General features: G+C 22.0%; 4 protein-coding genes across 6 annotated transcripts; 2 read left to right on the forward strand and 2 right to left on the reverse strand.

The window, feature by feature from the left end:
- Positions 1–999: 999 nt before the first annotated feature.
- LOC102671017 (phosphatidylinositol 5-phosphate 4-kinase type-2 alpha) lies at positions 1000–5976 on the reverse strand. 2 transcript variants are annotated; one of them, XM_006610991.2, is made up of 9 exons: positions 5567–5976; positions 4646–4743; positions 4051–4161; positions 3070–3261; positions 2388–2526; positions 2011–2310; positions 1724–1899; positions 1503–1645; positions 1000–1407 (listed from the first exon to the last, which is right to left on the reverse strand). In XM_006610991.2, exons 1-9 carry the CDS (start codon positions 5702–5704, stop codon positions 1220–1222), a joined length of 1485 nt encoding a protein of 494 aa, XP_006611054.1. In that variant the 5' UTR covers positions 5705–5976; the 3' UTR covers positions 1000–1219. The 2 variants fall into 2 exon arrangements, with proteins under 2 accessions (XP_006611054.1, XP_006611056.1); XM_006610993.2 differs by lacking the exon at positions 3070–3261.
- Positions 5977–6624: 648 nt separating this feature from the next.
- LOC102671931 (carnosine N-methyltransferase) lies at positions 6625–9671 on the forward strand. 2 transcript variants are annotated; one of them, XM_006610999.2, is made up of 7 exons: positions 6625–6853; positions 7285–7510; positions 7870–8027; positions 8161–8301; positions 8371–8533; positions 8605–8838; positions 8910–9671. In XM_006610999.2, the coding sequence occupies exons 1-7, from the start codon at positions 6747–6749 to the stop codon at positions 9075–9077; spliced, it is 1197 nt and encodes a 398-aa protein (XP_006611062.1). In that variant the 5' UTR covers positions 6625–6746; the 3' UTR covers positions 9078–9671. The 2 variants fall into 2 exon arrangements, with proteins under 2 accessions (XP_006611062.1, XP_006611063.1); XM_006611000.2 differs by having other exon boundaries at positions 7285–7492.
- An 848-nt stretch (positions 9672–10519) lies between these two features.
- Positions 10520–11806, reverse strand: LOC102672141 (protein KTI12 homolog). Its single transcript, XM_006611001.2, has 5 exons — positions 11535–11806; positions 11193–11454; positions 10982–11120; positions 10849–10911; positions 10520–10724 (listed from the first exon to the last, which is right to left on the reverse strand). The coding sequence occupies exons 1-5, from the start codon at positions 11695–11697 to the stop codon at positions 10527–10529; spliced, it is 825 nt and encodes a 274-aa protein (XP_006611064.1). The 5' UTR covers positions 11698–11806; the 3' UTR covers positions 10520–10526.
- A 682-nt stretch (positions 11807–12488) lies between these two features.
- Positions 12489–15383, forward strand: LOC102672289 (probable chitinase 2). The gene is made up of 8 exons (XM_006611002.2): positions 12489–12552; positions 13364–13561; positions 13640–13799; positions 13870–13966; positions 14102–14308; positions 14460–14657; positions 14808–14936; positions 15033–15383. Exons 1-8 carry the CDS (start codon positions 12489–12491, stop codon positions 15324–15326), a joined length of 1347 nt encoding a protein of 448 aa, XP_006611065.1. The 3' UTR covers positions 15327–15383.
- The last annotated feature ends 586 nt before the right edge of the window (positions 15384–15969 follow it).

Raw genomic sequence — 15969 nt, forward strand, 5'->3', positions numbered from 1 at the left:
ATTTCTTAATAAAATCATCATTAGCTAATTAAATTTGTATGAATTTGAACATAAAAGGAGAGATGAATCGTGCATAATACGTACAACTTGTTTTGTTCCCTGTAAATGTATTTCGCTAAATAAACGAATCGATGATTTTAACATCGACTCGCGGTAACTGAAATGACCAATGACATTTACAGACTTTGACATTTACTAATAATTTGTTAACATTTGAAGCTCTTATACTATAGTATCTTTTGCGCATATAATATATTACTTCTCTCCTCCTTTTAGACCTACTAAAAAAAGAAAATTCTCACTGTAAAAACTGTTATATTCTACTTCGAATATTTAAACATTCCAGACGACACCACAGACACTAGATTAGAAGCAATATAATTTATTTTGATGAAATCGGAGAGACTCTCATAAATAGGCTTTCTTCGTGAAATACTAAACCATGCTTCATTTGAGATTATCATATTTAACATCAACATTCATTTTAATATTTTTCAGTAAACTAGTTTACATATTATTTACTGCCAAATGACACAGCTTTTATAGCACATTATGTGCATCAAAAATAATATACAATACATTTTTTTGTTAGCATTATTTATATATTAATTAATGCAACAAAAAGATATTAACAAATGTATGTAAAAAATTTGTTTTTGAATATAATATTAACTATACCAATTACAATCTTATAAAATAAAGATTATGTGCAATAAAGAAAACTTTCACGACGTCTTGCTTGAACACATAATGCACAAAAATTAAATTAAGTCTCATATTTTGGAATTATGAATAACATAAACAAAAAATAAAGAATATGAAAAAAAAACAATAATATTAAACGTAGAGAATAATTGAATATAAAGAATTGAATATGAATTAATAATTGAATATAAAGAAATTAATAATTAAATACTACGAAAATATATCACTGATTATAAAAATTATTAAATTTTTCTGAAAAGAAATCTTTAACAAATTTTCTAAGAGTCTATAATCTTTAAAATTTGGTTATGCTTCTAATTCAATTGTAAATGTCATAAGGAATACTGAAATATATAATCAACAGTACTGACATATCAAATAAAAATTTTTATGATCAAACATCAAAGTGCAAATGCAATGCACTTAATGTTAACATAATAAGAAGCGATAGTATCATCACGACTTTCAAACAAGCGGTCCAAATTTACAAGCTTAACAACAACGAACAAGGAGCTTATTCTATAGCTTTGCTCATGAACTCTATAAATCGCTTGCCATATTGTTCTGGATCACAGGTTGATATACCATCAACATTAGCACCATACTTCACTGTTTTAGCTGCCTTTGCTGCCTGTTTACGTACACCATAATGAGTTAACACATCAATTATGGCTAAAAAATAAATTTCCTTAGTAGGTGCACCTAAAAAAAATAAGATTCAAATGTTTAATTTAAGTTCAAAATGTTTAGTTAGTTTTATTTCTATATTAATTCTAAAAATATTAGTTTTTGCTTACCTTCTTTACTAGGAATTGCATAAATATCTAATTCAGGAATTATTGCATCTTCATATTGTAAGCTTGTATCGCGCATTAATGCGGCATGTGGCGATTCAGGAGGAGTTGTCATACCTGCAACGCCACTCCAACCCCATAGACGACTATAAGAATATTAAATATAAATTCTGAAAATAAAATATCTATATAAAATATTTAATATCATAATATTTGAAACATACTCTCCCATTGGACCTCGTGAATCAAGCCCACTTCCTGATTCGCTATCATCTTCTTCTTCATGATTATCCTCTTCTTCCTCTTTCTCAGCACGTTCTCTATTTTCTTGTTCGGCTCGTGCACAATCATGTAGCCCAAGTAATAGAGAATAATCCATTAAATGCAACTTTGTTAAAAACTATAATAATTGATTCCTCAATAAATATAACAGACAAAATATAAATATAACATATTATATATTACAATTAATTACATATAATAAGTAATAAAATAAAAAAATAAAACTTACATCAACATCAGCAGTTAATGTTTCTATAAGTTTAGTTTTTGCTTCTTCACCAATATAAATTTTCATTCCTTCTTTAACAAAATCATTATCTTTATAAGTAGGTAAATCTTTTTCTTTTTCTTTATCAGAAGCTTCACGATCTACAGTTGAACCTTTGAGATCAAATTTTTTATGAGTGGTTAGATGATTTGAAAATACATTTCTTATAGCAACGACGTAATGTTCGACTCCATCTACTGTCAAACGATACATGCCAAGATATTGAGGTAATAAAGTTTTTCCATGTCTTTCCACAATATACTATAAAAATAGAATTGTTATATGAAATAATATATAATAATAATATGATAAATATATAAAATATAATTTCTACATACTGGATGATAATGTTTTAAAAATGAATTCATTCTTTCTACTTCTTCTCCTGTAAGAGTTTTAATAATAAACAATTTATCATAAGACTGATAAAATTTTGCACCACTTTTTCCAGATGAGTCTTCTAATATAGGTTGTGATCTAAAAAAGATAAAAATTATAGTAATTTTTTTGTTTCCTATAAATATTGGCCTAGTATAATAACATAATAAATTAATTATTTCTAGCAACCAAAATCTTTTTCTTTTTGTAATTTCATAAAACACTATTATTTATTTCTGCTATATATGTTAGCATGCATATATAAAAAAATAAATAAATAATTATTAAGCATAATAATTAATTAATTCATAATGATATTATACACATAGCATATTATTGTATAATAAAAACAAATAATATTATAAATATTACAAATATTAATCCAATATAATATTATATCCAAATAAGGATATTAAAAGAAATTCATGCTTTAATTTTGAATAATTTCTCAAAATGTGTATTGTTTACAAACATTTAATTATGGATATAAATTTACATGAAATAGCATAATACTATACAAGAATGTTGTATACAATTAACTATGTTCCTTTAAAATTTGATTTTTTATATTTAATGAAGATCTCATGAAAACGTGTTAGCCACAAGCAACACGCACAAAATGAAAAATCAAGTCTGGCTAACCTCAGACGCTTTGGTTTAAAACTGTAGGAACGTAGTAATGGTTTACTTAGGACTGGAATTTGTGAAAGAACAGGAGGAGGAGAAAAAGTTATTGAAGGAGTAGTAGCAGAATGTTGAACCAATTTATGAGTCTTCCCATTCTTATCCAAATTCCAATGCCTCTCTGATAGGGAAGGATTAAATGCCCGACATCTAGTATCAAAATTCTTGTATTACAATTTACCATTAACAATATTTGTATATTATATTCAAATGAAAAGTATTTTTATACATAAAGTAAATATTTTTTATACATAAAGAAATAAAAGAAATTCACTGTTTCTATACATAAGTATAGAAACTACATACTATTTATATATAATTGCAATATAATATACTAAATATTATATTCTGAAATATGTTAGTCACAATACTAATATGTTACCTGTTAATATATATTTTTTCATTATATTTAAGACTATATTAGAGTTAAAAATATTTTTTCTTTATTTTATTAAAAATTTGATATGATAGATATATTTTTTATGATATAAAAGTGGTCTCAAATACTATGAAAAAATTATGGTTTACTTATCATTTAAATGGATTATCCTCATTTAAAATTGTATTAAATAAAGCCATCTGTAATACTTTATAAATAAATAAATATATTGCATTGCAAAAACAAAAATATTTATCAAATTTTAATAATACATACAAATAATTGATATATGTATCATACTTATAAAAACTTATACATAAAGCTATAGAATACATAGAATAAAACATATCTTTAACATGCAGTGCAACAAAATAAAATTAAAATTTAAAAAGTAAAATCATGTTTTACTTTTTATTTATATAATATATCTTAATTAAATAAATATTGAATTTTATAATGAATATTTTTTAATTATTTTCTAAAATAAATTTGAAACATATTTTTTATAAGAATATTAATTTACTTAAAAAGCAAAGAATATGAAATAGATTATCTTTTACCTTGTCATTGATTCCTTGTAGTCCAAATCATCTATACCAAATCTTTCTCGTAAATTTCTAAATACTAATGGACAATATTCTTTAAACGTAAAATGAGAAGGCATATTTTCCCTAAAACAAAAATATATATACATGAAAAAACTTTCTTAAAAAATATTTATCTTTAATATATAATACATATATAACATTGTATTATATAATATATAATATAATACAAAATTTTATATATCTAACTATTTAATAATTTCCACAGAAAGTTTTATTTATTAAAATATACAAATACCTTTTAAATTAAGAAATGAAGCTATGAATATCTTTATCGTTAACCACAATCACGAATCATAAAGACCTTCATTGATTCTATTATTAAAAGCAGTGACCAACCTACTAATTCAGTATTTAGTGATATATTTAGAATAGACCAGTTATGCTTGCTTTTACATTTAGATTAATAATTTTATCCTAATATTAGATAAAACATTAACCTTATATCGAACTCATCAATTTCATTTAGATTTGATACTTTTCTTTTAATCCTTATCATTTTGATAATTTTAGATTAAAAAATATCTTGATATAATATCATAAAACTTACTTATTAAAAAAATGATAATCCACTTTTAACTTGCTATAAGCTCTGAAATCGTCTGGTAGGAGTACTACTGGTATATTAACATGACTAAGCTCATTTATCTGAAATATAAATTTATTAAATATAAGAATTACATAAATATAATTATTTCCTATATAAATTGTTATTGCAAATATACAATTAAATATTTATTTCAAAATTTACTAAAAAAGATTAAAAATATAAGCATGTAAATTATATCAAAATATTTATTTATATATATATTTGCCAAAATGTTTTAATATTTTATCATGTAATTTTCATAAATTGAGATTATATATTTATATCATAGATGTCATCATCTATACACTTATATGGAAATAATTGCATGTCTATTTGTATTACTTTTTATTATATCAAAAAAATAATTAAATTTTAAAAAGTAATAATAATAATTTGCTTAAATAATCTTTAATTTTCTATAATAATGAGTATTTCTTATAAATAAAGCATAAATTAATCAGTTAAATTTTTTTCATATAAAATAAACAAAATATAATTATAAAAATCATAATAGGATTCAAATATAAATAAAATTATACAATATTTTGCTAAAATATAAATTATATGTAATATAAATTGTTTATTATATTTAATTGTTGACAAAAAAAATTTGCCATATTTCTATTTTATAAATCTAAGTTTAAAATTCAAGAATACTTTGCAAATCGTAAAAAAAAAATAGTACAGCCCATGTTTTCAATGTACATTTTTAATTTTAACAATTCTCAATCTGAAAAAATTATAAAAGATATAATAATTTAATCAAACAAAATAACATATCGTTTTCTTAAATTTTTAATTATATTCAGGTTCAAAGAGGGAAACAAGAAAATGGCATTTCGATGACGTGCGACGCTGTCACGCAGTTATGTTAGTACTCACCGTATGATTGACACCCCACATAAAAACACTAAGAAGAGGTTCATTTGCACGAAACAGCTTAACCTTTTGATGTTTAACTCGGAAATGTTTCTTTTTGAGCTTGCTAAGCCCACTAGACATTTGTGGTACACTAGACATGTTTCTTGCGTTGGTGCCTGCTACGAATATGTCTAATAACACCCCCGCTATACACTTAATAAAGAGTATAACAAATTTCTTACACTGTCATCATCGCGAAATGCCTCATACAGCGACTCTAACGCGGAAAAGTCGCAAGTTCTATACGATGTTTGCGATGAGGTCCCAAGTGTATCCTACCGCAGTTGATTAGCGACTGAACTCCTTTTAAAAACGGCGTGGACAACCATGTCCTACCTGCAATTTGCAACAGCTATAGAAACTTTGCAGATATAGAAGTTATATTTTGCTATTGCTTGCAATCATGATAAACAAATTATTTAAATTTCTTATGTTAAAATAATATCGGATTATCGTAAGAAATATTAATCAAATTTTATTGATTCCTAATAAATTTTAAATATACGATTTATTTTTGTAGAGTAATTTATAATTATTTTATAAATTGTAATTTTTTATAACTATAAAAAATTAGAATTTTTTTAAAAGTAAAATTTACTTTATAGTTTTTCTTTTAAAATAAATTATTTGTTTTATATTTCTTTATAATTGTAAAAATTAAAAAAAAATTAAATTATACAGTTATATAAGTTTACAATTCAATACAATTCAATTTCTTTTAATTTTTATTTTTTTACAATTAAAAAATAAAATGTATAAAATTTAAATTTGTTACTTTATTAATTTGTATTTAAAACATAAGATATTTCAAAATACATTTGTTTTTATATGATAGTATATATCTAAATTATTAAAATATTTTATATAATTTATAAAAACACAATAAAATTTATTAAAAAAATTTATGCTTTATGCAATTAAATAATCTTATTTTTTGACATTTAAAATATAATTTCGATTTTCTCATAAAAAATTAATTTATTTTAATTTTTGATAAATAAAATTTTCTGTCGATACAGCCTTAACCAATGATTTATCATAGTAATGTGAATGCATCATAACGCGTGCATGAAGAAAGCCGCCACTAAAAGTCGTGCTAAAAAACTCATTAAAATACTAAGTTTCACATTCGAATATAAAAATGGAAACAATGTCGAATCCTTATCCAAAAAAAATGCACGACACTTATGAAGATGAGGAAGAGAGAAAACACTTTCAACGTATTGTCTCAGCTTTTAAGTATTACAAGTAAGTATATCATGAAAATTTATTTTGTTTGATTGACTCTAATCCTCAAGTCGATGTTTCATTCTTATCTTTATTGCCTTTATTCTTTTGCTTTTTTCATTGAACATAGTACTTGTGATAAGTTTATAAAATGTCTTTCATAATTTTTCAATTATCGTTCAAAATTCTTAATATCATTGCTTAACCTTCAATGATAAGCCATTGTATTATATTTTATTTGCAATTTTATAATTATTTTATGATCATAGAAATTCTTTTAATTTTTTACAATAATGTAATTTTTTAGATAAAATATTATTGTTTAACTTATTTATTGTTATTCTGCTTAAATAAATTTTAAAATCATGATTGTATAACTTAAAATAAATAGTAAAATTTACAAATATATCAATACTATAAATATTACTTATATAATAGTTTTCTTTTTACAGAAATCATTCACTACTAAGGGTTAAAAAAACAGAATCCTATTTGCTATCACTTCCAGCTCATCATCAAAAATTATTATCAAAATATAGAGAACATTTGCAAGAAGTTAAAAGGTGTATTGAAAATAATGATGAGATAATTAAACTTATCATTAAGGATGTAGCACATATTTTTGAAAATGTGAGCCCAGCTACTGCACAGACTGAAAGTGTAAGAAAAGTTCACCTGGTGTGTGGTACATATATTCTGTTGTACAATATATGTTTTTAAAATTATGATTAATTTATTCCATATAATCATATAAAACATAAACAAAATGTTTACATTTATATTATTAAATAATATTTTATTTTCTTATTGAAAATTAAAATCTTAAAATTATATAGTTTTTTAATTACTAATATAATTTTCATTAAAGGAAAGTTTCTATCTTATACATAAGAATTTTATTATAATATTTATCTTTCTAAAAAGAATATTTGATTTATTTCTCATTCAAGCTTGGATTTTTTTTTATCATCTTAACAAGCTTCTTTTTTTATAAAAGTATATTCTATTGTACAAAATATAGGTAGGTCTGATTGCAGACGTTAAATCCTCGTCCAGTAATGGCTGATCAAGAAAAGGTCCAAGCTACAATTAAGCAACTTGTTCGTGATTGGAGTGTGGAAGGTACCGAAGAACGCATGGCATGTTATCAGCCTATTATAGATGAAATTATGAATCAATTTCCTTTAGAATATTGGTATGAACCTCTTAAACTTGAACACATTATGTGTCAATAAAATATTATTAAAATAATTCAGATATTTATAATAGTTACTGTGGTATAGTAAAACATAGTTCAGAAAAGTATGAAATGATAGGTAAATTTCCAGTACACCATCAGATGTGCAAATTCTAGTACCTGGAGCGGGTTTGGGAAGGTTGGCATATGAAATTGCAAGACGTGGATATACTTGTCAAGGAAATGAATTTTCTCTTTTCATGCTCTTTGCTTCTCATTTTGTATTAAATAAGTAAGTAAATGTAAAAATTGTATTCTTTTTGAAATGATTTTTATTAATAATATTTAATACTTTTTAAAGATGTAGAGGAGTAAATTCATATCAAGTACATCCATGGGTACATCAATATATGAATAATTTAAAACCAGAACATCAAACCCAAGCTGTATTTTTCCCAGATGTAAATCCTAGCGATCTTCCAGAAAATGCACAATTTTCTATGGCAGCTGGAGATTTTCTTGAAGTAAATATTGTAATATATTAAAAGATAAAAAAAATTTTTTTTAAATTTTTATTTTATATTATATATTTTAGGTTTATACAGAAAACAATCATTGGGATTGCGTTGCTACATGTTTTTTTATAGATTGTGCAAATAATGTTGTACAATTTATTGAAACTATATATAAAATTTTAAAACCAGGAGGAATATGGATAAATCTTGGTCCATTATTATATCATTTTAGTGATATGCCAATGGAAGATTCAATAGAACCAAGTTATGATGTTGTTCGCGATGTAATTCAAGGTTTTGGATTTCAATTAGAGGTAATGAATTTTGTAAAAGAATATTAACTATTAAAAAATTATCCAAATTCCACAATTTACAATATTTTTAGAAGGAAGAAACACGTGTGAAAACTCGATATGCACAGAACATTAATAGCATGTTGCAGTGTGAATATAATAGCGTATATTTCGTTTGTCGAAAACCTAAAAGACATATAGATAATATGAGTCATAGAAATGGCACTGAAAGTAATGGTATGCAAGAACAAGAAAATTAATTAATGACGATTTTCTGTATTTTATATATAAAAGAAATTGATGTAATTGTAAATGAATTATATAATAGGTTCATTACTACTAATATAAAGCAAAGCTGTTATACTCTATAAATCAAGTCAATATTAGGTAATTTGAATCTAGAAAAGATAACAAAAATCTTTAAATATTGTTAAATAAAAGTTGAACTACTATTTTTTTATCAAGAATTTTATTTCGTTATAACTAACGCTAAACATAATTGTTCTGTTATTAATAAATTGGATAATAAAATGTAGCTATTTTTTTAAATATCGACAGAAGTTTGTTCAAGTTCAAAATAACTCTACTTTAATACTAATAACAGTTTTGCAATTTTTCTTTGAGTTTAGGTATGTGATTTAGCATATCATTAATGTTTATTGTTTGAAATATTTACCAAATACCGTGATGATATGAAATAAAAGTCAATTTGGTTGCATGTGCATTATATGCAATATCCTTTTTAATTGATTTAAAAACAAATTTCATTTATTGTCAAATTTATGTTATAAACCGATTGTCTTTTCTAATTCTGTGAGTTAAATTAATATTATAAAGAAAGTGCAATTCTAGAATTCTAGTGTTTGTTATTTCTTCTATTCTTTCAGAAATATGTAATATCGAAGTCGCACAAATATTGCTCTTTTGTAATATAATTTATATATTATGTTATCAAGAAATAAGAATTCAGTAATATTGTGCAACAAAAATTTATCTTACAACGCAAAATACATACAGGCTAAAATTATCATAAAATAAAATAGGTCTAATAATGTAAGAATATAATTTTTATTAGAAAAATATATTTTTAAAAAGATTAATAGATTTGTTTTTAAAAAAATAACTTTATTTTAAAATATACAAAATAAGATTGAATGGTATAACTAAATAAAGAATAATTTTTCATATAAGAATAAGTTGAAAAAGAGGAATAATATCTTTTCATTTGAGACTTTGTTTTGAAATTAAGTTTGAAAAATTATTAAATGTAAAAGTTTTTAGTTAATTCCTGAATGGATATAAAAGATTATTATAATAAGATTATTTTACATGTGAAAATAAAAAATAAATATAATGTGATATTTTTCAAATAATTTTCGAGGAAATTAAATTTAAAAATTCATTGAGTAATTATTTTTGTTCAATTTCGTTTTTTTTTTTTTTTTTCGAAAAAAAATTTTATTTTATGATTTTTATTTATTCTTATAAATTTAATTAATTCATATCTATTCAAGAATTTGTGAAATTCTTTTTATTTAACAATTTTTTTTCTGAATTTTCTTAGAAAAAAAATAAAATATTTTTTCTTTTTTGATTTATTTTTGCATTTAGAATTATTTTTATTCAAATGTATTTGATCCTTCAATCTCACTTTGTATATATATATATATTAATATAAAAATAATAACTAAATATTCCAATATCTTTTCTTACAAACTTTTATTAAGATATTGTACAAATAATGATGCGATTTGATTAATTTCACTTTGTTGCATTTTACTATAAATTAAAAATTGTCTTCGTAGTCTCATAAGTTGTATTGCAGTACATGGATTATGTACCATCAAGTTATATTTTGGTATTTTAAATTCACTTTCAATACCTAATTGTTTAGATGATAATATTGCCTTTATCAAAAAAGAAAATATCAATTTATAATTAGTCATAATAATGTCATTTATGGTATTTCATTTTTTATAATATTTACAAATTTTATTATAATTATTAATAAAATGTTATTAAACAACTTACGTTAACTACTTCTTGAGTAATTATATCCAATTCATATAAATAATTAGTAGATGATAATGGTGGCTAAAATAAACAAATTGAAAATTATATTAATCAATTATATTATCAATTCATTGTATATATTAATACTAACACATTGTGTACTTAAATTAGGTTTTGGTGCTTTTACTTCATATAATGATTTATAAATATCATCAAATTTTAGTTCATCTTCTGGTGATATATTAAATAATGGTATATCCCAACGATTTTTATTATCTGGTGCTTCATATCTATATATTATAAATCTCTAATTATATTTTGTTAAAAACTTAATACAGTAATCCATGATATTTTTTTATTACCTCATTACAAGTGCATCAAAAATATCTCTGTTATATTGTTCATGTTCTGGTCTTTTTATATTCCATAACCAAGCATGTTCAACTGGTATATTACAAAATATTGTACACTGAGGAGTTTTGTATAATTTTGTCATACAATAGATCTCGTAACGATATCCTTTAATGTAATTACTAGCATCAATAATTAATATATCATTTATATTTAATAATCGTTGTATTGATGACTTTATATCGCTTCTCACTCTTTTTTCGTTTTTTGAATCTACAGTAAAATAACAATAAATTGATGATGAATGAATTTTTTTTTTAATATAAAAACATTAAAATAAATTTAAATCTAACCAGCAAAAAATTTATTTCGATCAAAACCTGTTTTAGTCACAACATCAATTTCATTTATAATTTCTACCTTTTTTTTTGCTTCATTTATAAAATATTCTTTCAATTCGCAAGTTCTTGTTGTTTTACCACTACATGGTATACCAGTCATAAGTATAACTGGCATTGTAAAAAATTAATTCAAACTTAAAAAATTAATATAAACACTTTAACCTATTATGATTTATGATATATTACAGCCATCTTTAAATGCTTTGGATATATGCTTAAGATACATTTACATAACGCTTTTCTAAAAATAAAAAAAATTAAATAATTATATAAATTTTTGATAAAACAAAATATAGAACATATATAGAACAAAATAAAGAAAATATGTAACAAGGAAAAAATAGAAAAACAATAATTCATAGTATTATCATAGTATTATAGACAATTAAAATCGGCTTATATAACCCCTATGTTAGATTACCTGAATTACACACTGCATTTAAGGTTGCAGAAAATTTGGAGCAATTAATTTTTTTAAAAATAACAATAAATAAAATATTCAACTAATATAATTCTATTCTTTTTATTTAAATTTGTATTATATAAAATCTCATGATGATCTTTTAAAAAGAGTAAAAAGGAGAGAAAAAAATTATATTACAATTAGATTTTAAGTTTTTAAATAATAATTTTAAATAATATAAAATTACTTTTATCATTTATCATTTATCAAAAATTTATTTATTTATCTTGGCATTATTCATAGAGATGTTTCAAATATATATATATATATATATATACATGTTTATTGTACAAGAATCTTCAGCAACAAGTTTTAGCTCTATCTTTCTTTAGACTTCGAGTGCAACTTTTTCTTTTCCTTAGAGTATAAAAGTACCGTATTGTAATCGAGTGAAAGCTATCTATCAGGACAATAACTCGACATTTGTGTAGTGGTTCTCAATAATGAAGACATATAAATTTTTATCTCTATTCGCAATTTTTTTCTTCAGTGATAATGGTACTTTAGGTAAGTATATATAATAGTTCAATAAGTTAAATAATATTTATATTGAAATTTCTAATATTTATTATATTATATGATGATTTTTCTATATTGGAAAAAAAATAAATATTGAATACTAAAAATAATTATATATATATTTAAAGTCTACTTATATTTCAATCAAAATAATATTTATTCAGAAAAAATAATCTCTTTATTTTTTACGATAAAAATTTAGAAAAAAATATTTATAAAATTTTGTTTGTATGGAATATACATGTATTATTTAATTAGAATAAAATATGAATAAAAATTAATAACAAAATATATATTATAAAAACAATAAAAATAAAAATAATTCAATTAATAGCATATTATTTGATGAAATACTATATAACAAAAAGAAATGTATAGAATATATTTGACATTTCATTTGATACTTATGCAATGCAAATCTGACATTTCGACACAATCTTTGTTTTACTTTGTTTTTTAAAAAAATAAATAAAAATAAGTTCTTTTATCGAAATATTACAATTTAATTTGAATATATATAATTTGAATATTCCATATTTTTTTTTTCCATATTAAATAAATAATAATATATTTTATATAATCATATATTTATTATATAAATATATGTTTTCATGTTTTCATATCTTATTGACTTATTGAAAAATTTTAATAATGCAAAGAATATTATGATAAAATTATTTTATTGTAATAAAATAATTATTTTAAAAATGAATCATCTGTGAAAAAATGAATAATTTTATATATTAATATTTTTAAATTATGAAACTATATTTTAAAATTATATACTTTTTTTACTAAGCTTTATTAAGGTCTAAGCATAACAAGGTTGTAACTTGTTATGTTGCTTCCTGGGCCATTTACAGAAATCATAATGGAATGTTTGAAATTTCTGATATCAATCCAGAACTTTGTACGCATGTTATATATGCATTCGCCGGATTAAATAATGAATCGTGGACTATTAAAAGTCTTGATCCTCATTTGGATATCGAAAGAGGTATAGGAGTAGAAGTACATAGAAATAAATTTAATTTAAAATAATTTATATGAATGATATTGTCATTCATTATTTTAGATAATTATAAAAATATGATTCAACTTCATAAAAAAAATCCTAACTTGAAAATCCTTCTTGCAATCGGAGGATGGAACGAAGGTAGTCAAAGCTATTCTGTACTCGCTTCATCTCCCGATCATAGAAGTAAATTTATTGACAGCGTAGTGAAATTTCTTGGGTATAGAATCAAATATTAAGATAATTTATTTTTTTACAGATTTGTTTATTCAATAATTTATATTTTACAGTGAATATCGTTTCAATGGATTCGATCTTGATTGGGAATATCCAGGATCACGGGGGGGTATGCCTGCGGATAAACAAAATTTTGTTTCTCTTCTCAAAGTATATATGTATAAAGAATATAAAAAAAAAGATATATTTTTTACGATATATTTAAAGATATATTTTTGAAAATACATAATTAAAAGAAATTAAAAATTTATTACATTTTCTTAAAGAAATATAATTTTTTAACAGGAATTAAAAGAAGCATTCAAAAAATCGAATTATCTATTAACAGCAGCTTTAAGTTCTAATAAAGCAACTATCGATATGGCGTATGATATTCCCGAAATTTCAAAATATCTTGATTATATTCATGTAATGGCTTATGATTATCATGGTACATGGAATAGAAAAGTACTTCCAAATGCACCATTAAAAAGCGAAGACGGTCAAAGTGTGGTAATGCATTTAGATAAAATATAATGAAATATATTATAAAATATTATAAAATATGTATATATATAATGAAATATAATTTTGTATTTCCTTTAAATAAAATATAATAAATACCATAAACAGAATTCATAAATGGAATAAAGTTTTTGTTTAGGTGGATACACTTATGTATTTGTTAAGTAAAGGTGCACCATCAAATAAAATAGTATTAGGATTGCCAATGTATGGAAGAACTTTTATTTTGGCTAACAAAATGAATTCTTCTAAAGAAAGTCCTATTGGTCAAACAAGTATATTAGATGGATTCAAGGGACCTTATACTGGTGAAAATGGTTTCATGGGATATAATGAAGTATGTTTTATTTTTGTTGATTTTCAGTTATCAGATTTAAGTTGAATTTCAGTTATATCTATTGATTTGATTTCATTAATAAAATTCTATTATACATATATATTATATTTTAATATACATATGTAATTTATATATATAATATTTTTTCAGATTTGTGAAGAACTAATAACTAATGTACAGAAGTGGATAACTGGGTGGGATGATAATAGTAACACACCTTACGTAATCAATGATGACCACGTTATTATGTTTGATAATCCGAAAAGTTTAAAAGCAAAGGTTGATTAATATCTATCATAAATAATGATAATATTAATTAAAAATATTTAATAAATATTTTATAGTTTTACTACTCTATTTTTTCAATATTTCTAGGTTGAATACGCGATGAGTTTAAATTTGTCCGGTGTAATGATTTGGAGCATCGATACTGATGATTTTAGTGGAAAATGTGCATCTCTCAATAACTCTCTAGATCTAAGAGAAAAAAAATATCCTTTATTAAGATCAATTAACATGGTTTTATCTCAAATTGATTATCATGACTTAAATGATGATAATGATACTGATAATGATAAAAATAATAAAAACAACAATAACACATCTTCTATAATGAAATTTTCAAATAATTTGATTTTAATAATATTATTTTTTTTGTATTTCCTTTAAAATGAATTCATAATGAATAAAAAGATAATATCAAAAATTTCGTAAAAATTAAATATATTTCAGAACAATTTTTTTATCAATAAATTCAAAAATGTTTTTAAAACTATCTTTCCATTTGCATCTTTATTAAATATAATAATAAATATGATTCACAAAATATTTAGTATTTATAATAATCATATGTTAATATAATTTATAATTTATATTATTCTTATATGTAGAAATAAATTTTCTATTTCAAATAAATATATATAAAATATATTTAAATTTAAATTTTTTTTGAGAAATAGTTTTTTTTCGAAAAAGTAATATAAAATAATTTATAATATAATTTACTTTATTTTCTTAAATATAATTTATTACATAATTCATATTTTTCATTATGTCAAGAATTTATTTATTTTATAAGAATATATTTTATAAGAATATTTAAATAAATAATAATAATTTTTTAATTTTTGAATATGATTATGTAAAGATTATATTAATTTTTTTTAACATAAAAATTAAAGTATAATTTATATAATTTATATTTTTTATTTTATAGAGATAAAATTAAATATCTATGAAAATTCTTATATAGTAATAATAATTACTATATATTATATATATAATAATACAATATATTATTAATGAAATACAT

This window comes from Apis dorsata, unplaced genomic scaffold, assembly GCF_000469605.1.
Source record: "Apis dorsata unplaced genomic scaffold, Apis dorsata 1.3 scaffold_82, whole genome shotgun sequence".
In the NCBI taxonomy this organism is placed as follows: domain Eukaryota; kingdom Metazoa; phylum Arthropoda; class Insecta; order Hymenoptera; family Apidae; genus Apis; species Apis dorsata.